The following is a 26,931-nucleotide window of genomic DNA, read 5'->3' as shown; positions in this document are numbered from 1 at the left end:
TCTGAATGTGATACTTATTTTATGAAAAATGGATTATGCAGGAGAACTTGGCCTTTTTGCTGTACCTACTTAAGGATTAAGATGATTTATGCAATTTATTGATTTTGGTGGACAGTAGGAGCCCAAATAGTGAGGTATGAAAATACATCTGAGGACACATCTTGGGTGGTTATTACTAAAGAAATACTGAACTTGCCTTGCAATATCTTCCTCGGGTAATAATTTTGTCCAATGTACCAGTTTTCTAGACTGCCTTTATTTGCTGTCCTCTGAAACTGTAAAGGCACACACTGGAACACTGAGTCTGTTGGACATACCATTTTTTTCTGAAAGGATTCATGAAGATTCAGAGTCTTTTGAACTGCTTTTTGAGCTTGCCCCTCACAGACTCCTGCTTTAGAGAAAAACTGGTTCATCAGGTACTTGTTATATTGCTAAAGCAATTTGGAGCAAGGTATGCTTGTTCTCCAATGTTGTGCTTTGTCTAAGTGTTGGGCTGGAACCCTTTAAGCATTTTTACTAACTCTGGAAATTAGGAAATAATATGAAAAGTGCATTCCTAAATAAAAGTCAGCCTGGCCAAGATGCTTATATGCTGTTGAGCAGCTACACATAGAATGAATGGTGATACTTTTACAGGTGAACATAAAATGTGCTTTGCCTGGACCACATATCTAATTTTCAGTCATCAGGGCTTGAATTTATGTTCATATCACAAAGTGAAGGGGAGGGAGGGTATGTGGGAGGTCCTTATAAATACAGCTCTGTTAGTAGTTTGTGTTTTCCTTGTGTTGCACTTGGGAAAACTCAAGCATGGTTCTAAAATCTGTCCAAATGCCAGCATTTATTTTCATGTCATTCTGTGTTGGATGATATAAAAGAATGGAAAAGGAGAAACTTGTCTTTACATTTAAGATACACTGTTTGACTACTCAGATTCTATTACTGGCACTGTATAAATTATTTTTACCCTAGTCACTGTTTTCTTACATACAGTATCCCCAAATTTCGTTTAACGTGACTGAAGTATGTTTTGTGTTGCAGTTGAATAAAAAATGGATGTGCTTAAGGTTGCCCCTCTAACTAGGTTCTACAGCAATAAATATTCTGGTTCCCTAACCAAAATCTTCTAGAAAAATATTTAGTTGGCTTTGAGTAGATGCACATGAGATATTGGCATGGTGGAATAATTTGCAAGATCTTTCAGTGAGGGTATTAGCATATAAATAGCAGATGCAATGACGACCATCACAGCTGAGTACATTTAATTTTTAGTTTATAAGATAGAATGGGTTTTTAAATGCATAGCCATCAAGCCTGCTGAAAGACAAATGAAGTTTAGAGTTCACTTGTCTGAGGATGCCTTACATCATTTTTTTTTTTTTTTGAAAAGGGAAACAGGCACGCATAAAACTGAACAAAAGTGATTTCTTGGGTGAAAAGTAATTGAGATTGCAAACCAAGTTAATTAGACCATGCAAAATTTATTTAATGGTCCCAGCTGTAGTTTGCAAGTGGTGTTTTAGTGAGTAGATATGACTTCTTCATGTGCTATCTTTTCTCTTCCTTCTTTTTCTAAAATAATTATTAGAGGCTGTACATCTAGTCCTGTAAACTGATTGCATTGTGTATTTCAGTAATTTTATTGCTTGCTTTAATTATGATTGCAGAGACTCACGTTTTTAATCCTCATAACAATGTAGCCTTCAATTTGTATAAAAGTGAGAAAAGGATCAAAGGCTTTTCTTCACATCTTTCCAAGTGTTTTGTGGTGGGTGGAGGCCTTTTTCACATTTATTACTGGTTGGGATGGATGAACAAGGCCTTTAACTGGGGCTCTGGTTGCACTGAGCTGCACTAACAGATGGAGGCTGTTGGAGTGTTGACTACAAAGTAAAAGAAACAATTGCATTTCTACTGGCATCCCGTGTTTGTTTCCAGTTTTTTTAATAATACAGAGTAATAAGAAAACATCTGTTTTTTCTAGTTTTTTAAATGAGTTTGGGAGGAAATGGTTTGATTGCATTTGTCTAGTTGGAATAGTCAGCACGATTTTAAGTTTTTAGTGAAAATCAGGAGAATTGAGATGTTCCAAGTGATTACAGTGAAAATAATGCATGTATGTTTTCTGTCTTCTTTTAAACCATATTCTCATATGTAAACCAGTCCAACTCAGGAATCTGGAAATTGCCTAGCTAAATCCCATTTCTTCTCAGGGGAATATAGATAGCTAATACTACCACATTAAAAAAACCAACAACCAACACATAGTTTTGGAAACACATCATTCTATGACTTAGATAAATAAATAAATAAATAAACAAATGTCAGCATTTTAGAACAGATTAACAGGCTAGAAATTCCCTTCCCCATGGAACTCGAAGAGCAGTGATGGTGCAAGCAGCCTCTGATGTTTAGGGATCTGGTCTCCCTTTAGGTGGACCATTATCCAGTGACAGGAGGTCATTCACCCTTCATCTCTGATAAGACTGGTGGCCTGTGTTAGTGAATTTCCTCATATCACCTGATAATTAGAATGGATTTGAAACCAGGAGCTTTTTTCTCACGTTCTTTGACAGGTGATTGAGAAACAAGCAGTTGTGTGACTACATATCGTTGAGGTATTTAATCTTGTACACTACAAGAAAAGCTTTGCCTTATGGTATTTATCACTTCTCTTGCACTTTACTTCCCTTCAGACATGGCACACTAGAGATGTCATATTGCTTGTTTGCATCTTAGTCTCCTTTTTCATGTTTGCAAGTACCCTAACCACTTATTCCTAAAAGGATTATAATTTACTAATTCGCCTACTTAAAACTGTTGTCTTAAATATTTATTTCTTCTGATTTAATGGTGGATTGTTTATTTTTTTTTTTAATTGACTGAAAAAGTTTACTTATACTGGAAACATAGGTAGGAGGTGGTTGAGCTTTCCTACTACACCTGTAGAAGTTGCTTTTGGAGCTTTCTTCGTGCTTGAAAAGTGGAACTTAAGAAAAAAAAGATACTTTTCTAATCATTAATGTTGTGTGTGAGCTCTCCTGCTTTCTCTAGAAAGGAAATGGATCAAACCAGCATAAATGGGATGGTTCTGATAAAATACCACTGGAATGAAATAAATTGAGATATAGCTAGCTACTATTACTGTGCAACTTCTTGAATTTCCAATGGTGACAACTTTAATATTTTAAAGTAAAAAGATAACTTATTTATCTTGTTAAGGATTTTATCAAGATAAAGACTTTATGTCTGTTTGAACAGAAAAGAGGGCTTAATTCCTGATAGTTAGCTAAGCAGTTAATTTTTTTTACAGGAAATCTAAATTTAATAGAAGACCCCAGGGAAATTCAAGGGTGTGAACAATACGCATAATATTTTATGAAAATGACCCCCATATTTAAAATCTGGCATTATATGTTATGCATTGTAGCACCAAGTCCACATCTACCTTTTAGAAAATTAAAACACATAAATTCTGTTTAGTGTTTGATATGTGCTGCACTAGCTGAAAGCCATAATGCCCCTAAAACCTTGGGTTGCTTTTCACCTTTCATAAATTCCTGGGTAGATTCTATACAAAAAATAATTTTCAGCTCCGTGGCTCATTGTTATTCAAACTTGATTGATTGTCGTCATTTACTCAGTGAGGAAGTTAAGTGCTCCTGTCATTTCTGAAGAGTATAATTGGGACGTTTCACAGGTCAGCGGTAGTGACAGGTTTCCCTTTTGATTAGTGTTAGACTGATAACAAAAATTACAGTTTCCTATGATTAATGTTTTCTATAGTACTTGAATGCACAGTTCATGGATTGTACCTAAACAAAGTGAATTTGCATCTGATTATGCCTTTTCTCTGTCAGGCTTTTCACATGCTTTAAAGTTTTAGATCATGCAGGTAATACAGCAAAGTTGCTTCCAGTGCAGTTTTCAAGTGGAGGATTAGTGAAGTCCACTGAATTTTAGTATATTACCATACAGAGAGATATGTGCCTCCAGTGATATGAACAAATTAGGTGAAATTTCAATTAAAGATAGTACCCTGTCTCCCTCTAGTCCTCTCAGATATGACATGCAAGGAAGCACTGGCGTTATATCCCCGCTATTTTAGGTATAATCTGGCAATTTAAATTAAATGATCAGGCTGAACTGAGTTTTTTCCTCTCACTAGTTTGACACTATTTCTCTGTTCCTTAAACCTGTTGCTATTTATTTGTTTACAGACTTAAAAACTACGGAAATACACTGAATTTACTTTCCCTGTTTTATGATGTGAAAGTTAGTCAGTTTGTACATTATGGCACAAAGTTGTAGACTAAGATCATCTATGACAAGTTTTATCTTGGTGAAATCTTTTTTTAATAGCTAGTAAGAAATGGAACCTGAGTATGAGAATTATGATGATGTCCTTCTTGTAGCTGGAGAAATACTGGAGGTTATTTTTTTGCTGGAGGTTATATATTGCTGGAGGTTACTCCCAAATTTAAATTGTTCCTAATAGATGAAAAGGGAATGACAACACCTGCAGAATTTTAAAACCAAAATACAAACCAACTAAATTCTCTTCAATCTCTAGCCCTCTTCAGATGTGCAGAACAAAACATGAGGGTTTTTTTTCTTTCTAAAGGCTTTTAGGAATGTCTTCTAAAAGTTGTAGTTTCAGACAGATGTTCTGCTTTCAAATCCGCTTTGTGAGTTTGATTAATGGTGGAACATTTAATCCTTTCTTTGATTAGAACTCTATTTTGAGTTCTGCTGAGGAGGTCAGGCTCGGTCTGCATCCGTCTTGGCTGGGCCAGGTATGGCCTGAGCTGCTGCTTTTCTTTAGATCAGGAAAAATTATTGCAGTGGGAACCAAAAAGTAAACCAAGGGCACAGGATCCACCAGCAGAGCCTGAATGTTGGCAGCTCTTGAGGTGGGGATAATTGGGCTAAGAGTGCATGGGGTTCTTACCTGTCTTTGGAAGCAGGGTGCTCTCAAACATTATTATACTTAGACTTTATCTTAAAATGAAGGGTAATTAGGTGTTCTCTGGTAAGAATGAATAGTAAATCAGCTCTCATCATCTGGACAGTAAATCTGTTTTTTTTCTCTACTTCTTCACTGGAACTGCAGCTTTCTTAAATCAAAACACTTTTGAAACAAATGGAAGAATCTTACTTCTAACTTGTACCATCCATTCATTATGTGTTATTGTGTATCTGTGTATTAATATCAATTAACATTCTTTGTTAGAAATTAATTCAGTCCAGCTTACAGTTAACACTGGCCAAAAAGAAATACTGATTTTTTTTTAAGTTATTATTTGTTTTAATTTTTTAACTACATTTAGTAAACCAAGATAAGCTGCTAGAGTTTTGGCTTCAGAATATATGTATGATTTAAAGGAACTCAGCTGTGACACAAGATTAAAGTAGTGAATTAAATTGGGAAAATTCTGCTGCAGGCAAAACCTGCAGTATCCTCTGGTGCTTGTGACAATGAGTAGCTGGTATGAATATTAACAGAAGCCAGGTGCACTAATAGAAGTAGAGAACACAGCTGAAAATAGTGAAAATTATGGTATTCCTTATCTATTGCTTTGGGTTGCTGCAATGAAGTGGAAAAAGTGATAGCCTGTGCTGAGGTTGGATTTAGTGAATACCCCTTACTATTTCCTGGTAAAAGCACATGGCAAACGTACAATAATGTAATTATGTTGTTGGGAATGAGGTGACTCTGATTGTGGGCAAAAGAAATAAAGCTTAAAGTCTCCATCGTTGCCTTTCCAGGGTAGTTGGCATTTGCTTTTTTAAAGCTCTGATGCTACAGGCCATGTCTGATGACACAGATTCTTTTAGCTTACGTGTAATTGAGAACTAAAATAATTTTCAGGTATGGAACAAGCTTAGAAAAAATATAGATTTGATGGCACATATACAGAAGTTGCTAGCTAAAATTATATTTAGGAAGCCACTTATGTGGATGAATTACATTGGTTAGTTGGAACTCCAATTTTTTTTTTCACCCACTCATAGATCCTCAATTTCAGACTGCAAGATAGACCAAGTGTGCATTTAAGAATATCCTGTTTTGTTGGTCTTAACCAGAGTAGTGTGTGCTGTCTGGTGGTATGAATGGTTGGGAGGTACTGAGTTACTTAAGAAATGAGTGTAACAAATTATTCTTAGTGCTGTTGTGAAGAAGCACAGTGAACCAATGTAGTATACAGACCTGAATATTCTTTTTTGGGTCACTATTAGCTTGCCCATTCATCAGCTTCCCCTCCTGCTTGCCTGCTCTGGTTTTGAGCTCTTAAACAATTTGTGATACCATTTAACATGCCACAGACTATTTGGGTGCTGCTAAATGAGTAAAATCATCCATATGAGAAGAGGTAAGGCCGTACTTAGCTCATTAAGTCAAAATCTTGATGTTATTTTAAGATTTTTTGGTCTTATTTTATAGCTTCACACTTTCTCAGACTTCACCAACTGCATGTGTTCTAATGGATAAAAGGGGCTTTAAAGAAGCCCTTAGGATAGAGTATGTCTTTAGAGATAAAATGTTAAGCAAAGGCCTAATCTTAGATAAAGATTAAATACATAATTAGGGAAATACTTCTGACATGGAGAAGTCTCAGTAGGGCTATCAGGATGTCTGCAAAATATTTTCAATGTGAAGGGAAATGAAAAACAGTCTTCACATTAAAATAAAAAGAAAATAATCCCAACAAAAATATCTCTGTAGATGAAAGCCTCGGATGATGATGATGACGATGAGGATGAAGATGAATTTGTGGAGGTCCCTGAGAAGGAAGGTTATGAGCCCCACATTCCAGACCACCTGCGTAAGGAATATGGTGAGTTTGCCCAGCTGTGACAAGCTTTATCCCTGTGTGTTAGTGCTGCACTAAGGTAAATAAACAGCCATTCTGAAGTAATAAAGTGATCAGTGGTGTGGGTAATCTCTGCCTGCTCTGAGGGAGTCATTACATGGACACCGGAGCAGCGATTGGCTCTAGATAAACAAATACTTCCTAGGAGCAAGAGCAACTGAGATGAGCAGCTTACTTCATTCCATCATCCTCCACTGGAGTTCAGAGCCACAAGCAGCACCTGTGTGCTTGTAAGTGTGCAAAACACATACTGGGAGTGAAGGGATTGCAAAGTAAAGTTGGCAGTCAGCCTGAATATTAGAAATATTGGTGACAGTCTGGTGAGATGGAGTAAGGTGCTGTTCCAGCGCCTGCATTAGTAGCAGCTGGAGATGCACAGCCACTTCCTCCCATAGAATGGCCAACTTCGAGCTCTGCAAGGTGGCTCTTTTTGTTTGGGTATTGCTGTCAGATGTTAAATGCAGCTCAGCCTTCAAGTGCAGCATTACAGCCACTGAGCACGTACCAGATGACAAACTATAATTTTGCCTTCTTATTAAAAGTAGATAATTTTAAAATAAAGTTATGCTTACTGTGTGTTTTGCAAAATTGAGAGGGGTGTTACTGAGGAAAGTTCATCTTAATTCAGTTTCAGTGCATTGCTCCTTGTCCTTTGTACATCTTGCTTAGTAAGTCTGCAGCTTTACCTCTCTGTAACTTGGTATATTTGAGGACTCCCACGATTTCTGTACATTGTAGAGAAGGGTAGATGCCATCACAAAGCTTTAAGTTAAAAACCTGTAGGAAGTGTCTTGCTCCTACATTTGTCCATGAGTATTTGTGTAAGACTGGTGCTGTGCTGTGCCTTTTTCAGTCCTGTTGATGTTTATTTTTCCCTTTTCTGCTGTTTACCTCATAAAAGTCAGGCTTCAGCTACCACCTGGAACTTGTTTTCCATATCTTTAGCAGCAGCCTAAGTAATCCTAACACGCAAAAGTTCTGTTTATACTTGCCAGCTTCCACTGGAAGTGAAATGTATTCACCTCCTCTTTTATCCCATCTTCCTCATGGACACACATTTTTTAAAAATAAAGTGTCTTACCACCCTTTGTATCACACTAACACAATACTTGGCTGCTATTTGAATTCCTTCTTATAGGGAAGGATAAAGAAGAAGCCTACTATCTACTCAGGGATATTTAAAAAATCTAAATAAAATGGATTAAGAAATTCCCAATTTGTATTTAAACTATTGCTGATAGGAAAATACATTGTAGTGAAGAAGTCAATTAATCAGAAAACAAAACCTCTCTGTCATTTTGTATACCTGTGGTTATGTAATGAGCTAATGGTCACACTTGGCTGTTCTTTATCTGACATGTTCTTTAAAAATAACATTCTGAAAGAAACTAATCATTCCCGATGGTTCTGAAGACATTCAGCTTTACTTGCTGCCATTTAAAGCTATTGTGTAAGTTCCCAGTTTAGGAAATGGTCTGAAAATAACTCGGAATTCCTGAAAATCACAGCTTAGAAAATGAAAGTCTGCACAAGTGGAATGTTCTAACTGGAACATTAAACCTTCCATGTAAAATAAAATCCCAGCGTTATGTGGAAGGTGTGAATGGTTAAAAGCTTTTTTCCTTTTGTTGTTACTTTTCCTGAACAAGTCAGATTAACTTGTTATATTAAACCAGAAAACAAAGTTGTAGAACGTGACTGTGGAAATGGATTGAAACGTGACATGTAAATTATTGATTTAAAGTCACTTTATTCCCTTTCACTTCTCTCACAAAAATATACCCTACCAGCAAGGTAAGTTTTGTGGTTCTCCTGAGATCTGAAAAACTTGTAAAAAATGAAAATATATTTAGAGACAAGGGAAGTTCTATGCCTAAGTATATAGAAACATGCCGTTGTATTAGCTGTGTGTATATGTGGTTAACGATTTCAATCTCAAAATTGGTGACGATATTAAATACAGAAACTGAATTGAGCATGTGTGCAGTTTGGGTGGAGGTAGAATTGAACAAGTCTATTTGAATCTTGATGTATAAAATGAAACGTAAATTTGTTAAAAGAATTTAGGTGATTAGATAATTGAAGTGTGAAGATATAACCCATTAGAGGTGTCATGCCAAATTAGCATTACCAGAATTTTAATGACCTCCCATTTGTATAATCCTTATTTACACTTGCATCTGATGTCTGCTGCTGACAAGAGGCCAGCCCTCCTGTGGGACCACAGAGCCATTTTAGATACACAGTGGTGCTAAAGAGGAACATTGGGCTGAAAAAGAAACAACACTGAAAATGATTTTCATACGGTTGCTTCGGTTCTCAGCGCTGGGCACTGCCATTGCTGATATCCACTGAAGAGTGACCTGCCCTTGTATGGCTGGTATTGCTAAGCCCTGGAAAATGGAGCCATTATTCATTTAAAGGAGAACTTTAGGAAGAAATAAAATATTGTTGCCACTTCATATTTTCCACATTTCAGCCTTTGCTGGTCAGCTGTTGGTTCCATTGGCGTAAAGCCTTAGGGTGGATGAGGTAAGGGATGGAACTGTGCAGCTTCTGACATTGTTCTTGTGCCATAGAACAGAATTTTTTCCTGATGCCAAAGGATGAAAGGTTCATTCCTGCTCTTGGTGATCTTGGCTTGGCTTGCAGCTGGGAAGTGATCTGTTTTGAGGGATGTGCTTTTCCACATAAAAATAGAACAATTCTCAGTCTAGTCCAAAGCACCCACTTTAGTTGATAGCTCTTGTCTGTGTCCCAGTGCAAGCATTATTTACCCATGCAATACTCCTTTGAGGACAGGGGAGTGCTATTTCTGTTTTACAAGAGGTGACGTGAGGAAAACCATCTGACTTGGGACTATTATCATGGAAGCAGTCTATTGGTAATCAAGTTTCATCTTTATCCAAAATTATATTAGGAATGACTGCAGTCACAAACCATTATTTCAGCTCTGGTTAGTAAGATTATTTCTCTTGTATTTGAGCCTTAAGCCAGAATGTTGTTAGGTCTCTAATAGCTACTTTAGTGGTTCACATTGCATCTTAAAGTCTGCTTGAGAGTTCTTTCATATGGGGATCAAAGCTACAATTCTAAAATCCCAAGGCTTAGTTCTATCCATTTCAGAAATTTTTTCCTCTTCTCATCACAGTGTGATGTGCTTTTTTTGGGTTAGATGTCCCCAGACTGCCTTTCCTAATCAGATGGTATCTGAGTGATACTTTCCTGTGTGTTAAGTAGCTGCTTTTTGTTGTTGTTACTATGAAAAGTCATAACAATGTGAAGGCTTATACCCCAACTGAGCTAGTAAGATCTACAAAACCATTATTTCCTTAGCAGAGAAGTTGTCATCTGGTTCTTTACATAGAACTGGGAGTGCTTCAGGCTGTTGACAGACATCCTCAAAGATGTACAGGGGACACAGTGGTTAAAGCAAAATGGCCTCAGAAATGTGAAAATTCACAGAATCATCATTACAAATTTTAAAAAAAGGAAGCCAGGCATGTTATCTAACATACACATATATTGCTGTGAGCAGCACTGTGCTGGCTCCATCTTAGCTTTGTTTCCTTCGTTTTTGATGCAGAAATAGTTATTCCATACCATAATAATGTGCTCTTTTAAAGAGCATGTATGCAAGTGTTGATAAAGCAAAACAGAGTCTAATTTTGACTTGTGAAGAATTGATAGCTCTTAAACTGGTCTTTTTTTCCTTCATAGAAACATTTAACAGATTTAGTTACACAGAATTATTATCTCTTGATTTTACAGTTATGTTTTCCTCTATTCCATTGTGGCGTTTTTGTTGGGTTTTTTTTTATTTTATAGTGCACGTGAACATCTGGAAATCACAAGGCAAAAGCACGAATTCTAAGTGTTACTTTTTCTGTAACATGTAGGCCTCTCTGACATACTCAGTGAAAAACTTGTTTTCAGTACTTAATAGTCTTTTAGGGAAATACTTTGTTTGGTTTTCTGTTACTAGGATTTATTAGGATTTGCCAGTGGTTAGGTGTATTTGAAAAACTTCCTAAAATCCATTTTGTAATAGCTTTTAAAATGGGAGGGAGTTTAGGCTTCCGCAGTGGAGAGAGTGATTGTCATGGCCGTGATCATGAAGTAGACTTTGCTCAAGGCTGACTCTGTACGTAAGAGAACACAAGTGTGGGGTCGGTAGAGCAGCTTCTCTTTCTGACAGGTACCTGTATTTCATACACAAGGTAAGGTGGGTTATTTGGGGTGAAGTGTAGGTCTGAGGAGCACTCAGGCCAATTGCTTTCATCAGCTAGGGGCCATAAAAATGTTCGTCACCACAATTAACCAAATAATGTTGTCCTACTTAGTTGTAATGAAAGCAAATGTTTCTGATGACATTATTATTATTTGGGAATGAAGTTACTGAGGTTCTACTGACTGTTGAATCCTTAAACAGACGCACATGTGCTGGCTAAATGGAAATTATACCTAAGCTTTTTCCTTCCTTAATGCAGTGATTTCTCAATTTGTCTGGGTCCAGCTTTTCAGTCAGGTTTGATTTGTCTGGTCTTCATACCTCAGGAACTTCTGGGGGAATTCTTCCTGCATGTGAAGGATGTGCAGAACAGTTTTAGGTGGAGAAACAGTTCAGTGGAGACCAGAGCAGAAACAAACCTGCAGATTCCAGACTGTATGAAGCATCATTGTCTGGGGCTGATTTTGAGACTTAGAATTATACTGTCTAAGCTAAATAAGGCTCTTACCTGACTTTTAGGGGAAAAGCATGTCATGTTTTGCAGGGAGAAGGATAGACAGAATTACCTATTCATCTCTTTGAAATTTGGGTATCTTTTTCCTAAATTTGGAAAATGCAAGTAACACACAGTTGTGTTTCTCAGCCTAGACAATAGTATAGTATCTAGAATAAGGTTTCTATTAATAGTACTATGAATCCTTTAAAAAAAAAATCTGCCATAGTTGTTACCGGCTGTAAATAGCATGTGTTGATTTATCATAAATGTATTGAAAACAGATATTCAGCACTGAAGTTAAAACCCCAGTCCAGAATTTCTGTTATCAAATGTGTGTGTGGTCTCCATTTCTCTTGGCATAAAAAACTTCAGAAATACTTAATTGTAAGTTTACAAATGAGATTGCCTCGTTACATTAGTGTGTTTTGAATGTCCCTGTATACGGACAAACACAAGTCCTATATGGAATCACAGAATCATCATTAAGATGGGAAAGGACTTCTGAAATCATCAATTCCAACCTTTGACTGACCACCATGCCCACTGAAGTTCCACATCTATTCATTTTTTGAGCATTTCCAGGGATGATGACTCCACCACTTCCCCACAGAGCCTGTTCCAATGCTTGACTGCTCTTTCAGTGAAGAAATATTTCCCAGTATCCAACCTGAACCTCCTTTGGCACAGCTTGAGCCCTACAGAGGCCTAGCTACACTTAAGACAATAAATGAGTAAAACTGTTTGTAATGCAGTATTTGGAATGAAGATTAACTTTTCACATTTATAAAAAACCATGATTATCACTTCAAACAAAATACTTCGACATCCATGTAGAAGGTATTGACTGTAGATATTTCTTCTGTTCATCCTGATCAGCTGATCATGGAATCTTTCCTCATTCTCAGGAGAGGTCCTTCTACATAAATAAGGGTCCCAGAAAATCTAACAGGACATAGGATATATTTGATTTCTACTAAGGTTCTTGGAAGTTAATACTCACTGCGCAAGATGTTGGTACACTTTTGAGTAGTTTGCCACAGCAGTATCCCTCAGAGGATCTATGCAATGGCCACAGGCTGCAAAATCATAAGGAAGAAGCTTAAAAGATCAGGGTGTAAGGTATAGAAAGGGCTTGATATAAATGCTGTGTATTTGATTTTTTTCTGGTTCTTAACTATGATTGTAAAGCAGTAATAAATAGGGTTAATTAATGAGAGGTAACAGTATAACAAATTAACATATTCTGTAATTCCAGTAAGCCAAACTAAGTGTTTATGTAATGTTAGTGAACTCTTCTCATTAATTACCATAGTTACCTTTTTTTGTGGTTGTTTAATTTGAATTTCTAAAGTAGAATTCCAAGATCTCACATAAATGAGCATAGCTATGTTCAAAGGCACTGGGAAGCTTTGCAAAGTCCAAAGCTTATCGTGCTTCCTGAGTAAAATACTGGCAGGCATTTTCATTGTGAGCACAGTAGAGTAAGTGGGGAAATACTGTACCTGAACTGCTGGATTTTCCTTACAGTCTGGGATAGTGTCTGTACTAATATAAATCACATATGCTTAGCTTGATTAAGATTTAACAAATGGGAAGCAGAAACTATTAATTTTTTTTTCAGGAAAGGTGAAGTCCATAATACTTGTTTATATTCTATCTCCGTTTTTTCAATTAAACTTCAGTGAATCTGAAGTAGCTTGATTTTGTCTAAATCCACACAGCTGAGGAAACCTGTGCTGGCTTTTTCTCTGAATTTTCACTGAGGGGCTTTTATCTCCCCTTAATCCCACCATTTCTGGCAGGACATAATCTCTTTCTCAAATTTACATTTTAATTACAAGGCCAGCTGAACTAGCTAAAATCAATAATGTCAGCATTCAGCAGCCTAACTTCAGCTGAAACCCCAGCCTCTCTCTTTCCTTCTATTGATTTATCTTGTGAACATGGGCTACTTTATTGCTTCAGGCAATAGGTGCCATTTGGTCAATTTAAACAAAAAGGGGGATTTAAACACTTTTATGATTCTTTCTCAAAGCTGCTGTTGGAACAATTTGAACCCAGGTACTGTACTTGTGAAATAAACCACACAGAGCAGCAGAATTCTGAAGAGGAATTTTACTTTTAAAACTGTACTTAATCCCATCTATGTTTTAAAACCAAAACAAAGAAACCCCACCCTGACATTGGGCACCTTTTGGCTAGGACTGTCTGCCTGGTGACTCTTGTCTTTATTTTGTTAGCAAAAACTACTTTCATACGTAAATACTTGTTAAAAACTCCACAGTGGAGGTGGTGTTACTGATGTCCTAGTGTACTTACTTTTGGCTATTTTTCTGCTAATGGTTTAAAATAAGAAATCAATGAGAAAATATTTTGTTCTTGTAACTCTTAAGAATTCCAATATTGATCTTCTGGATGTGATTTTTATCTGTCTAAATGTCATATTGTCTATTTATCTCCCTTGACTTTTCTGTGTGTTGCTGACGGTTTGTCTCTGCTGTTCCCCTCCTCCTCAACAAAACCAATGTGGTGAACAAGCAATCACGCTTCCTGTAAACATCATAGGAAAAAAATGGAAAAAAATAGGGTTTTCTGAGAACTTTTAAAACATATGCACTTATTTTCTCTGAAGATGAGAGAAGAGGTGTAGTGAGTGACACAAACCTGCTATCTTCTGACTTTTTTTACTATTTGTAAATAGTACACATACAGGTGCTCTCAAAACATTTGCTTTAAACAATGCTTTTCAGAAAGGCTCTCTAAAAAAAAAGAAAGCAGTTTAAATGCTAAATGCAGTCTAAGCAATTCTACATTACAGATAGAGTCTATGACATATTCTTCTCAGTTAACCTTGTTCATGCCAAAGGCCCTGTTTGTAACTGTTTCTGTCATTAAAGGAAGTTTAATTCTCTAAATACTGATGATTCTAAAGTGTGGTTACTACAAGGTTTTGGGTTAATACTCCTTCATTTTGATAAAAGCACCTGAGAAGGGCATTTTCCCTTTCTAGCCTGTGACATGAGCTGAGATGAAGCCCTTTTCTGCCCCCTTTCCAGAGACATAAATTCAAAATGTCTGCATTATTATTTCACTGAAGTGATGTTTAAAAGCACATTTCTGTGGAGGCACCACTATCCCTCTTGAACAGCAAGTCCACAGCCTATTAAGTGTAATGAAATAATTTCTTTTGCTAAATAACCTAGACTTTTCTCTACTTAGATCCATCCTATTATATTTAATTATCATTTCCCTTATTCCTGGTTCTTCTGCTAACTTTGAGACTGTTTTCCAAAGCACAGATTGGTCCTTTAAATGGTGGTTTTTTTGGACAATGTTCTTTAAAGCCTTGTTGACTTTGGAGAATGTGGAGTGTTCATAGCTTTCATTAGTGTGGGCTGGAGTGGGAAAGGGAGCAGCAGTGCCAGGTGTGCTCAGCAGCACCAGCCAACAGCAAGATGGGACTCTGGATTTTGAATTAGGGTTGTCAGCTGTCTCTGGGGAGAGGCTGTCCAGGAACTAGGTTAAACAGGTGTCCTTCTCAGTGCCCTGAGCTTGGAGCTTTGGGAAAAAAGTGTGGATGTCATTCCCTGCACAAAGACTCAGCTCCTTATCTAGGTACTTGGAAAATGTGCTCCTAGGGGGTGGATCTCAAAGGCTGCCCTCTCAGCATCTTTGCCTGTGGCTGATGTCAGGCAGGGCCATCCGTGCAGTTGCACTCCATGGGTTAAAGGGAATGAGTGATGCAAACGAATCAAAGTCAGGATGAATTACTGGGAGACCTTATAAGGTGGAAGGATGGGTCACAGCAAATTATTCTGATTTTGCTTGTGGAGAATACATTATTCTCTGGAATGAAAGTATCTTATGTACCAAGCCTACCCACTCCTATGGGTCTTGCAAGTTCCTACTCAGACAGCTGGTTACAGATACAACATTAACTTTTGCTTTTCTTCTTAGTATATTGTGATACATTTAATGACTAACAAGGCAAGAATGCTTCTAGGTGCAGCTTCAGGGCTGGTTAGAATTGGGCAAAAGATCAAAAGTTACAGTTAAATAGTGGCTAAAACATGTTAGATAAACTTCAGTTACTTTTCATAAGAAGGCTCAGATAATTTGCTGAAATTTTTAGTTTTGTGAAACTATGACTTCTTTGTATAAAATTTAGGGATCTTCTTTGAGGGATGAGACCTTGCATTTCAATTAATTATTTTGTAAAAAGGCTTTCTAAGGGGACACATCACATTAGTGTGAGGGATCATGCCTTTCTAGTTTTAGCTGTCATTGGCTAAAAAATCCTTGTTGCTACTACTGGCTAAATGGCGTTGCTCCTCCTGCTCAGCAGGTAGAGGCAGGTGCTGTCTAACTGCTCAGCCTGACTAATTGCATCCTTACAGTCCTCACATCTTACAGCTGAATCTCTAATCTGTCTGTAAAAGTAATTAAAGTTACCCCATTGCTGAGCTGCTGGTGCTGAACATCAGTGCCTGCTACTGCCTTGCAGATGGCTTGTTCCTCAGGTGTAGCTCAGGTCTTGGGCAGACTCTCTGGGTGCAGTTCCTGCTTCTGCCAGCACTTAGGTATTTTCTCCTGGCAAATTGTGTGGTTTAGTATTTGTGAGAGACAAATGTCCTCTAAATAATTCTGTTTCACTCTGAGTGGGACTGATGTCTAAAGTAAACTGGAAGCAGGAAGACGTAGTCAGCACCCTGAGCTGTTTGGGCTGGACTGTGAGGGTGGGAGAAGTGAATCACTCCTAAACATCAAGGTTTTTTCGCAGGGCTTGAACCCAAGTCACCTCCAAAAGCCCCGGTGGCGAAGGCATCGACAGGAGCAGCTCCGCTGAGCTCCCACACTCAGCTCAAAGGGAATGAGGATGAACTCGACCCAACCTGTGCAGCTGCCACTCTGAAACTTCTTAGAGACAAGCTACCAAAGCTACCACCTCCTCATGCCAGGTTATCTTTGTTTCATTCTTGTACAAACCTCTTGCTCTTGTGTTTATTAGTCATGACAGCACACACAAAAGCATTCGTGAACCAGGCAAGGTGATGAGGCTGACTTGGTCTCATTTTGAAGACCATTATATTCATTGCCTAATATTTGGGATTTTGTTGGTGATTGCACTAGGATCTTAAGGAATCTTTTACTGTTCAGTTACTACAGATCTTATTTGTTGTAAATGGCCTTTAAACCTAGCAAACTGGAATTAATCTGAGATTTCCTGTACCACATCTGTAGCTCCTGTGGGAGTACAACCTGCATGATCCACTGCTGCCCCTGTCAAATCTCTGGGCTTCTGCCCCGATAGTGTGATAGGTGTTAGCCAGGACTAGCTGAATATGCAGCGAGCTGTATAGAGAGCGTGTGGTATTGTGTCTTATGGTCTTCCTTCAAAAAAAATAAAAGGACAACCTTGTAAAAGTAGTTGCAATAGATCTAAGGTAATATTAGTGTTGGTCTAAAAAAATCTAATGAAAACAGAAAAAAAGTTGTTGTGGTCATTGGTGTTCTGTATTGACTTCCCATCAATTTTCTCCAGTGAATCTGCAACTACTGCGACAGCAGATGTGGAAGATCTTGACAGTAAAAGAAGAAAACTAGAAGAAAGAGCTAAAGCTCCCCTCATGCCTTTTGGATTAGATCTTCACTACTGGGGAGAGGATCAGCCAAGTGCTGGGAAGATTCTCAAGTAATGCTCTTTTTCTTTTAAAACAAATTAAACAAATAAATAGATTTAGTTGTACTCAGAGGTCGTGCAGTGGGGTGACTGCTATTTCTTTTGATAATTACTTTTCTTCTTTACTCTGTGTTGTAGGACCCACAAAGTCAGAAATTCTACCTTTAAATGTTATTTATTTTGAGAAGATGTGATACTAATTAAATATCCTTTGATGCTTCAAAGCACATTTTTTCTGCTCTTTTTATGTTTGCAGCATAGCATCAGTTACTCCAATTTAAGTTGGTACCTCATTATGCAAAGGGCTCTGCCGAGTGTGTGATAGACATTCCCTCAGCTGGAGACTTTTAAGATATAAATAAGTAGCAGGCAAGGTAGGAGAAAGGCTGGGGAAGTGTTTTTCCTGGCTTCACAAAGTGGTAACTGAGGAAACCGATATATTTATTCAGTCACACAAGAAAAAGGTGGCAGTTACAAGATTTGGATTTGGATCTTTCACTTTCCATTGCTGTCTGAGAGGTTTTGTGTTTCACGAAGCATTGCTGACTTAGGTAAAGCTTTAGCACTGGGAGAAAAGGTGGTAGGTACACATCAGAATTTGTTTCTAACAGTCAGTTTTTAAAACCCCTTTTAGTATTTTTAAATGGAAGTTGGGTTGCAAAGTCCTCCCTGTATGTATAAATTTCTTTTAAGTCCACCAGAACTTTGATATCAGTGTGCACCATACCTGGCTTGAAAAAGGCAAAAATCATTGACTGGCTGGGTTCCAAATTAAGCTGTTATATTCTTAGTAGTATTACTTTAACTTAGTTTGTTTTCTTACCAAAACGAGCAAAAACCCCCAACTTGTAATCAGTGCTAAAACAGTGTTGTCAGAAAGGAACAAGAGGAAATCTCTGCCCCTGCACCTGATTTCATAAAATGCTGAATATCTTTTAAATTACGGAAAACTGGTGCAATTTGCTGCATAAAAGTGCTTTACCACAGTCACTCCAAGGTTTGGATTCCATCTCGTGTAGTGAAGGCTCTTCAAAGCCTATGAAAAGATTTTCAGCAGGGCTTTAAGAAGCATTTGTCTGTGATAGTGCCAAAAAGGTAGTAAGGCCTTATTTTACATTGCAAATGAGTTATTCAAGTCATAAGTGAAATCAGAAGCATATTTCACTGCCTGTCTGCCTTGTGCTGTACTGTTTTATTTTTATGCTTCCCAATAAAATAGAGGGCACACTTCTGAACCATATAGTCTATAACTACAGATATGCCAATCTAACTAAAGATAATTTAAGTAACTGCACACACAACACCATTGACCTCACGCATGAAATAGACTTACTGAAAAATTAAGGTAGTTATTGGCCAACTCTTTTAACATTTCTATATGCATCTGTACTGGTTCTGTAAGATTCTTAGGGAAGAAAAGCAAACTGAAAAAGAGACAACACATATGGGATGTGTATGGAATTTGAACTTTTAAAATATAAAGGGGAAAAGTCTTTTTGTTTCATTTATCAGTGCACTTACTTAATCACAGCGTTTACAATAAATTAAGATTTTGACAGTGAGAATGTAGCTACCAGGAAGATGATATTCTAAAGAAGTTTTGTTGGACTTTTTCAGGGGGGGCAGAAGGTAGTGTATGCTGTACAGTATTGTATTGTGTAGAGTCTGATGTGTCATCTTAACAGATTTATTTTGGATAGCATGAACTTTCCAAACTCATCTACCCTCCTCCTTGAATTAAATCAGCTTACTCTTGGGAGCAGAGTAAAAAGGCTGGTGCAGCACTGACTGTGACTAGGATGTTTCAATTAGCCCATTTTGCACTTGCTTCAGTATCTCTGTAAGCATCTGGGATTAGAATTTATATTTATTTAATGTTTTTATAATCTTCCCATCAGATTATAAATTGATATAAATTCATTGAAAGAGTGCAGCAGTTCTCCAAGAGCTAGTCTTTCTCTTAAATTTCAGTTAGCCATTATTTGTCTTTTATTCCTCCTCCTCCTCCTTGTGTATTGCTGTGTCATTGCCATTAAAGCCTCTGTTATTTATCTGGATCAGGAGCACTCTAAATGTGAGTGAGGTGTTGATCTTTTTCATCTTTTAGTTGATTATCTGTTCCTCTTCTGATCCATCTTACAGATAGGTATTTACTTGTCACATGGATCATTTTTTCCAGCAAGTATCTGCCTGTTTAAAATGTTGCTTAACTTACAACAAGAAATCAGAAAACTTTGGGGATTGCCACTGCTTTGTTCTTCTCTCAGCTGCTTGTAAATCATGTTGGGAGAAAATAAGTTATATGCTTGTAGTAAACAATAATATTTATTAAATATTTTTATGAACCAGGCTTTTTTAAGTTCAGTTCCCAAACACTGATCAATGATACATAGGGTGAAGCATAATCTTAATATTCTTAAAATTTGTTGGATGCATATTTAGGGGAAGGGAGACAGAGAAATTATTAAATAGAACCATTTCCTAATTGGAAGGGTTGACATGCACGACAGTTAAATGCTTCTTCATTCTCATGTAACTGTAATTTGATAATTTAGAGGGGGAGGGGAGTTCAGACCACAAAAGGGCACTAGGATATTACTAAGAGATTCTGTAAGATGACCATGCATGTAAAAATCCTGTACAGGGACTTTTTTAGGAATGCTTTCCCCTCTGTGTGGCTGCAAGGTTAGTGATACAGAGCTGCTGGTCAGTCTTGCTTTCAGCATACATTAAACTAAGCCAATAAGAAATTTATGTAATTCTTTCATTTACTGTCTACTGTACAATCTTGCCACATAAGTTCTGAAGGTAAAATACTGTACCATTCAAATAGAGGGCTAAAGTCATATTGGTATTTTGGAAAGACTTTCAGGGCTTTTGGGTTTTTTTGCTACAGTTTGCAGAAGTGTGTAATTAAAAACATTTTGTTTAACCAAAACCAGCGGAAATATATTACTGTGTTTATTGCTGAACTAGCCTCCACTGGAACTCTTTTGCCTTTATCCCCTAATTTACCAGAAGAAATTTATTTGTACTTTATGGCAGGTTAGCATTTATCTGGCACTAACGAGCTGTATTTGATGGAGAAATTACTGGATAGAATCAATTTGTTTTAACAAGAATTTTGTTGGAACATTTTTCTGACGACTTGGAAAATCACAGAAAATTTCGTTAACCCCTTTTAAAGCTAGTTTTGATCTCTTTACATAGTTTTAAATGCTCAACTATTGCATTAAAACCAGCAGCTATATATGTTGTGGGTTGCTATGGTCAGAAATTCTCCTCTACTTTCTTTTTTCCTTGTCGTCTGCTGAAAACTTGGTTAGATAAAATTAATCAAAACTTTTCAGGCCATCTAAAGTAATTCTTTCAAGTATTGGCTTATGTGCTTTGCCAAATTGAGACTGGTGTGATGAGTGAAGCCAGTGTTCATGTATATATCGCTCTGCAGGCTACAGAAGGCAACGTCTCAGAAGTAGGAATGACACCCAAGGATATTAGTGAGTGAGAGGAATTGGATATGGATAGAGTAAATCCTCTCAAATAATGCTGTAACTGATTGGGTTGAAGAACGATGTGGAAGAAAGGGATTGGAAAGTGTGGTTTAGGAATTTTATCTCCTTATCAAGACATCTGTCATCTAGGTATCTCCATCTTGCTTGTAATGAGCAGCAGATGTGCAGGCTGCAGGTTTTTTCCCATAATTTAGCTGTATTTTTTTCCACTTTAATTTCATATTTCCTTAAATTTGGGGTGGGATTGTTGTTGTTAACTTCAGATATCTTAAAATTAGATACCTAAGCTGAAGCTGGTCATCCTGATTTCTTTTCATTATTAGGAGAAAGAAACATTTACCTTCAGAGGGGTAGTCATTGCCTCCTAAGATTAGCATCTAAAATGAGTCAGGTAATTGCTCTCTGGGGTTGCCTGTTTTTCACTACAGTCTATTGGCAGCTTAGGGTGGCTAAAAGGAAATTATATGAATGCTGTTGAGAAAATCTTTGTTTGCCTATATGTGTCTGTAAATGTAGGTAAGGTCTTGAATTTTAAAATAGATTTTCAGTGGATTAGCTTAATTTCCTAGAGGAACACCTGGTAATTTCTCAGATTTATAGACATCGTATAGGAGAACCTGGAAGAAAGAATCTGTATGAGGCTCAGCTGATTGTTTGCTGTTTCCCTTGGTCTCAGTACATTGCAACATCCTCTGGTGTCAGCTTCTGCTTCTCTACTGCTGCAGGAGTCCAGCTGTCAGGAATAAGATCAGATAGGTTAAGATCAAACTGTTTCCTCCTTGATCTGTCTTCTGTGCTTAATCATAGAAGTATTTTGTTATGAAGAATGTTAAGTACAGAATTACAAAGTTATTATATGAATCTGGAAATTGGATAACTGACTCTGGATGTCAGATCATGAACTAAGGCTAAGACTTGTAATACCTTAGCAGGTTAAACAGGAAATCAATACTAGACAGGCTTTGTGATATTTTTAAAATATCTTTATAATACAGAAGCCATAAGAAAGACTGGTAGATTCCTAAGGTTTTTTTTTTAATTTACTAGTAAAGCTTCTCTTCCTTTCACATGTGAGTTTAGCACAGGCTGATAATGGCATCTCTGTGTGTTTTCTTGCAATTTGTCTGTGAATTATTTTCATTTGGTTTTTTTCCCAGATTTACCTCTGAGCATCGATTTTGGGCACCCTGTGAAGTAGAGGAAGAAGTGGAAAATAAAGAAATAACAGAAATGTTAAAAACCAGGTATATAACATTTGCTGGCAAGTTTGAACCAGTAAAACATAAATGTCGAGCACCAATGCCTGATGGAAGTCTGTGTGAAAGACAAGATCGGATTAAGGTAGGTACCAAGTTACATAACTTACAAGATCTGTGCTATGTGGAGAAGATGTTAAAACATCCATAAAAGTTTATTTGACATTGTAAGTATAGTTCAAGGGAGTGGAAGAACATTGTGTTGGAGGAGTTAAATGTTAATATGTGCTTCATATGGGAAACATCCTTTTGGTAAAGAAGCTGTAAACATTTAAATAACTCTCAAATGGTTTTGGCGTTCATTGTAGGTTATTTGGGTGTTATTTATTACTGTGATGTGTGAGTACCTGACAGTGAGGTAGAGATATTTAGTTCTTTGCTGGAAATTCTTCCTCACTCAGAGGCATATTTGATATTAACTGTTTCTCGAAACTTGTTTGTTTGAGGGGCAAAGAAATTTAATTTACAAATTAAGTTTTATTAGATCTAAGTTCTACACAGGCTCAAATTATGACCACTGTTGAGCAGAACTGCTTTGCTTAAATACTTTGTTCTAGTATTCCTGTTCTTCCTGTATTATCTGAGATTGAGGGATCTAAATGTACTTCAGTACTTTTAATGGGGTTGTTAGAGGATAGGGATATAGCATAAACAACAACATATGATGGAACATGGGTGCCCTAGTTCCAGACTTGGCAGGATGTACTACCTGGTCTCTTGAAACTGGATATTTGTATCAAAAAGAGCTTCTTTGAGATTCTGAATATATTAAACTCATGACATTTATGGGATCCTGATGCTTTCTGAAGAGGACTGGGAATCAGGTGTGGTTTTGTTGCTCAATTCCAGTGTCCAGTTTTAATCTGTGTTGAATAAAATGTAAACATTTTGTTTTCATTCAAAAACTGTGAGATTTTTTTTCGCCCCTTTTCTTCCTCAAGTGCCCTTTCCATGGAAAGATAATACCTCGGGATGACTCTGGGATTCCTGTAAATGCAGAGGACAGAGCCAGAGAAGAGAAGATAAAGTTTGAGAAGCAAGAGGCCCAGCCAGGTCTGTGTCTGCATAGTGTCTTAAAAAAAATAAAAATTAAAAAAAAAAACTAGGCAGAAGTGGGAGATACCTGTTACCTATGTTGCTCCTAACCACATTCTCCCAGTCACATTCCTGTTGATTTTAATTTGCTGATAATTTGCAGTGGTTCTTGCTTATGAGATAAATATGGATACATGTGTAGACAAAAAAAAGTTAACATTGCATTTGTGCTTTATTTCCAGTGGCTTTTGTAATGTTCCCAACACTGCTCAGAAAGACAAGTCATAGCCTTTGTCTTAAGGAACATGTTTATCAAGGATGATTAGACCTCTTCCCTGAGAAATGCTTGACAGTAATTGTTCCTGTGCTTCTGCAAAGTAGCTGTCTAATCTTGCTGGTCCCTTACAGTTGTGATTTATGCAATGTAAGGATAATATTATTGGGATCATTGTGTTACCACCAATATTGGGAGGGCATGCTGGATTTTGTTTTTAAACAATTGGGAATGGGCAACAAAACTACTGGCCTTCTCCTTGCATCCTGGTTGCAGCTTTCAGATGTGGGAGAGGAAGGCTCCTTCTTCCCCAAGATTATTTGGGCATTTTTAGCCAGGGTGCGGCTCTGGACTGGTAGGTGAGGAATGCAGGCAGTGAGCAAAACAGCAGGCAATGAGTACACAGGCAGGAAGACTTCCAGGGGAATAAGAGATTTTCTTGCAACAGTACAACTAAACCTCATTAATGATGGACAGAAGATACCTGGGGGATTGCAACCAGGAAGCTACTGGAAGTTGATGCGCTGCAAAGGAAGATGGGAGAGAGGGATCTATCCAGCAGAGTGTATAATTGGAGGGGACAGCTTTTCTTTAAATTACCTTCCTCCAGCAGGTCTTAGTTTTCTCTGGTTTGAGCTATTTATTCTAGGTGAGTATTCTGCATTCTAATTAAACTCACCCATAGGCATTAGCATTTTGATATCCTGTACTATACTCCCTTGAAGAAGTTCTCTCTTAAGGTTTGACTGACTTGGTGTTTCACAGTTATGCATATTATTAATGAAGCTACTGAACCTTCCATAAAACCTCTTGAGAGCCTAAGAAACAGTTGTTGATCTGTATTCAAAAAGTCCCTGTGGAATGAATGTGCATTTGAACACAGAGCTGACCTACCCAGTGTCCTTTAATACTTGTTTGACCATCTTTGAGTGACTGGGCTTGGTGATTACAGCACCACACCAGTGCAGCAATTGCTGAAACCTGCTGGTATTTGCAGGTGTCCAAGTGCTACATTTGCATATAGTTGCCATCCCTGTCCAGGCAGGATAAGTGTTCTAAACTGGTATCCAGCCAGCATCACAGACACTGTTGGACTGTCACTGGCAAACCAGGACAGGGGTGTGGATGTTGTGTTAAAAAGGAAAATTCCCAGCTTAGTTAGGACAAACTAGCAATTAAACTGGTAAGTGTTCTGGAAATCTCCAACTAGAAACTAACATTCTGGTATAAAAATCACTTGGACTGAAAAATATTGATTTTTTTTTTTCCTGTGAAATTGCCATTGCTTGAGGCTAGACATAGTATTTATTTTTATTACAGTGTCAGCTTGGTGTTGTTAGAGGCTTCTCACCTCTGGTCCACAAGGATGTGTATGTTAGTCCCAAACCAGTGTTGGCATTGCTCCTTGTGTTATTGAGTGTGGTTGTTAAGCTGAGATGTCGCACAAAGGTCCATCCCATCTGGTGGGGGATATACTGCACAAGCTGTGGCACTTAATTTATGTTTCAAAACCTTCCATGTTTCTAAAGCCATGCATATACCAGATGTCACTAAATACTTCTATCCACTGGTTTTTGTTGCTTTCTTTTTTCCTGTGCCTCACTATCTTATGGTTTGGAGGGGTGTGTTTGGTTGGTTTTCAGTGGTGTTTGGTTTTGGTTTTTTTTTTGGTTACAAAGGTCTGGAAGCAAATCTAAGCAATGCTGCTATGGGAAATACACAACTGGGAACCCACTGGACAGTCAGGAACTGTTTGATTGACAACATCATTAATGATGGCAATTTGAAAAATCTGGAAAAAACCACTAAAATTTAGGGATCAGTTGTATGGTTAAATTGCACCAAAATTCTTCTTGCATCTCCTTCTTACTGGATAGTAGGTTTGTTTCTACCTTTGTGTGACTAAAGGGGGAAACAGTTATATAAAAGTAATATGGTTTGTGTGCTAATGACTGTGTTTTGTCAGCACTGTCATTGTTATTATGGAGCATTTATTATCCTAGTACAAAATTTTAAACTCTACCTGATGTCCACAAAAAGGTGCTTTGGGCTCTTCAGTCCTGAAACAAGTGAATCAGGTGAGATTATGCTGACCCGCTAATCTGCAGCGTTCATCCTTTTCCAATAGTTCACACACAGGAGCAAATTAAGTGCCTATTTTTTGTGTCAACCCTGAAGAGTATCTGGTTTTTCAGCCCTTAGTGACTTGTTAACAAACAGGTATCAGGACAGGCTGGTGAAGGCAGGCCGCTGGCCACTCAGATGTGAAATAGCATCTCTTTACTAACTACAGTATTGATTCCCGCCTACCCTTGCAAACTGTGTAATTTTCTTTTCCCTGCTGCTAAACTCAGTAACAATGTATGAAGAGCTTTAGGGGCCCATCAATGCTCAAAACCCCTGCTCTTCCCTGGCAGTCTATTGATTTTTCTCAAAAGCTTTTAAATTGCTCCTTCATTTTACTCAAATGCTCATTTCATCTCTACTGGATGCCGGCATTTTTTCGTTGTGTTTAAACAATTGCTCCATTCACGGGGTTCCTAAACTGTGACGCCTTCTTATTACTGGGAGATAAACTGTTTAGACAGTTTTCCTTAATCTTGGATTAATCGTTCCTGTATCTGAATTGTGCTGTTCTGTATTCCCTCACTTCAAAAAAAAAATAAAGTCTGTGAGGTCTTATGATCTATCAAGTATATGTGTTCTATTTTCTCCCTTTGTAACTCTCCTCTGCAGCTATTGAACAGTTTCGTTTTGCTCATGCTTTTTGGCATGTTGGATTTTAATCAGTCCTTGCTTACATGTATATTGGTAGTTTAGATCTAACCTTTCCCTGGGAAATTGCTCTGGCATTCCTTAATACCATGTTCTTAAGTGAGGACATTGTCTCTGACCTTCCTGAAATGTTGTTAGCAGTGTTTGTCACACTCAGTGACAATCTTGGTGTATAAATGAAGTTGTATAGTCCTTTAGGACTGTTTATTTTTCTATATCTACAAAGATGTTAAGTAAGAGTAGTAGATATTTGGTGTTACAATATCTGCAGGCAAGAAGGGCTGACTGACATAAGGGAAACTATGACAAATGACTGGCACTTACTGTTGTTAAACTACAGAATTCTGGCATTTACACCGAGTTTGGACCATGTTCTATTTGAAGTAATACTTCCTACATTTTTTTCCAACCCGTATGCTCAAAGTCTTTACAATGCAATGAAATGTTTCTAAATTTCCCCTTGGGGGATGTCCATCCTCCAGCCACATTTTTACTTTGTACAGTGCTACCTTGTTCTGATACACAAGACTCCACACTGAAGGTGAAAGACTATGGCTTCCTCAAACAGTCCACAGTCTTAACTTTTTCATGCTTTTTCCTCTGGTGGCATCTAGGATCAGAATCCACTTAGAGTGTATTGTTTGATTCTGAAGCATTAAGGTTTTGAGAAAATGTAAAACAAGATTTTGTTAGGATAAATTAACCTGTGCCATTGTCAAAGGAGAAGAAACTTGATTTAGGTAATTAAACTGAGCCAATGTGAGATACCTAGAAAGTAATGTCTTTTTAGA

The 26,931-nt window shown here is 37.5% G+C and overlaps 1 protein-coding gene across 1 annotated transcript in view; it reads left to right on the top strand.

Moving 5' to 3' along the window:
* The window catches only part of UVSSA (UV stimulated scaffold protein A), a 48,419-nt gene that overhangs the window by 16,058 nt on the left and 5,430 nt on the right, over nucleotides 1–26,931 (top strand). The window contains exons 7-11 of the mRNA XM_069014649.1: nucleotides 6,731–6,842; nucleotides 16,386–16,563; nucleotides 17,148–17,297; nucleotides 21,958–22,141; nucleotides 22,998–23,109. Coding sequence (XP_068870750.1) covers nucleotides 6,731–6,842; nucleotides 16,386–16,563; nucleotides 17,148–17,297; nucleotides 21,958–22,141; nucleotides 22,998–23,109 — 736 coding nt within the window. The remainder of the gene's footprint in view (nucleotides 1–6,730; nucleotides 6,843–16,385; nucleotides 16,564–17,147; nucleotides 17,298–21,957; nucleotides 22,142–22,997; nucleotides 23,110–26,931) is intronic.

Source organism: Aphelocoma coerulescens, chromosome 4 (assembly GCF_041296385.1).
Source record: "Aphelocoma coerulescens isolate FSJ_1873_10779 chromosome 4, UR_Acoe_1.0, whole genome shotgun sequence".
NCBI classification, from domain to species: Eukaryota; Metazoa; Chordata; class Aves; order Passeriformes; family Corvidae; genus Aphelocoma; species Aphelocoma coerulescens.
Note: the sequence above shows the minus strand (reverse complement) of the source record. Positions and strands in the feature narration are given on the sequence as shown.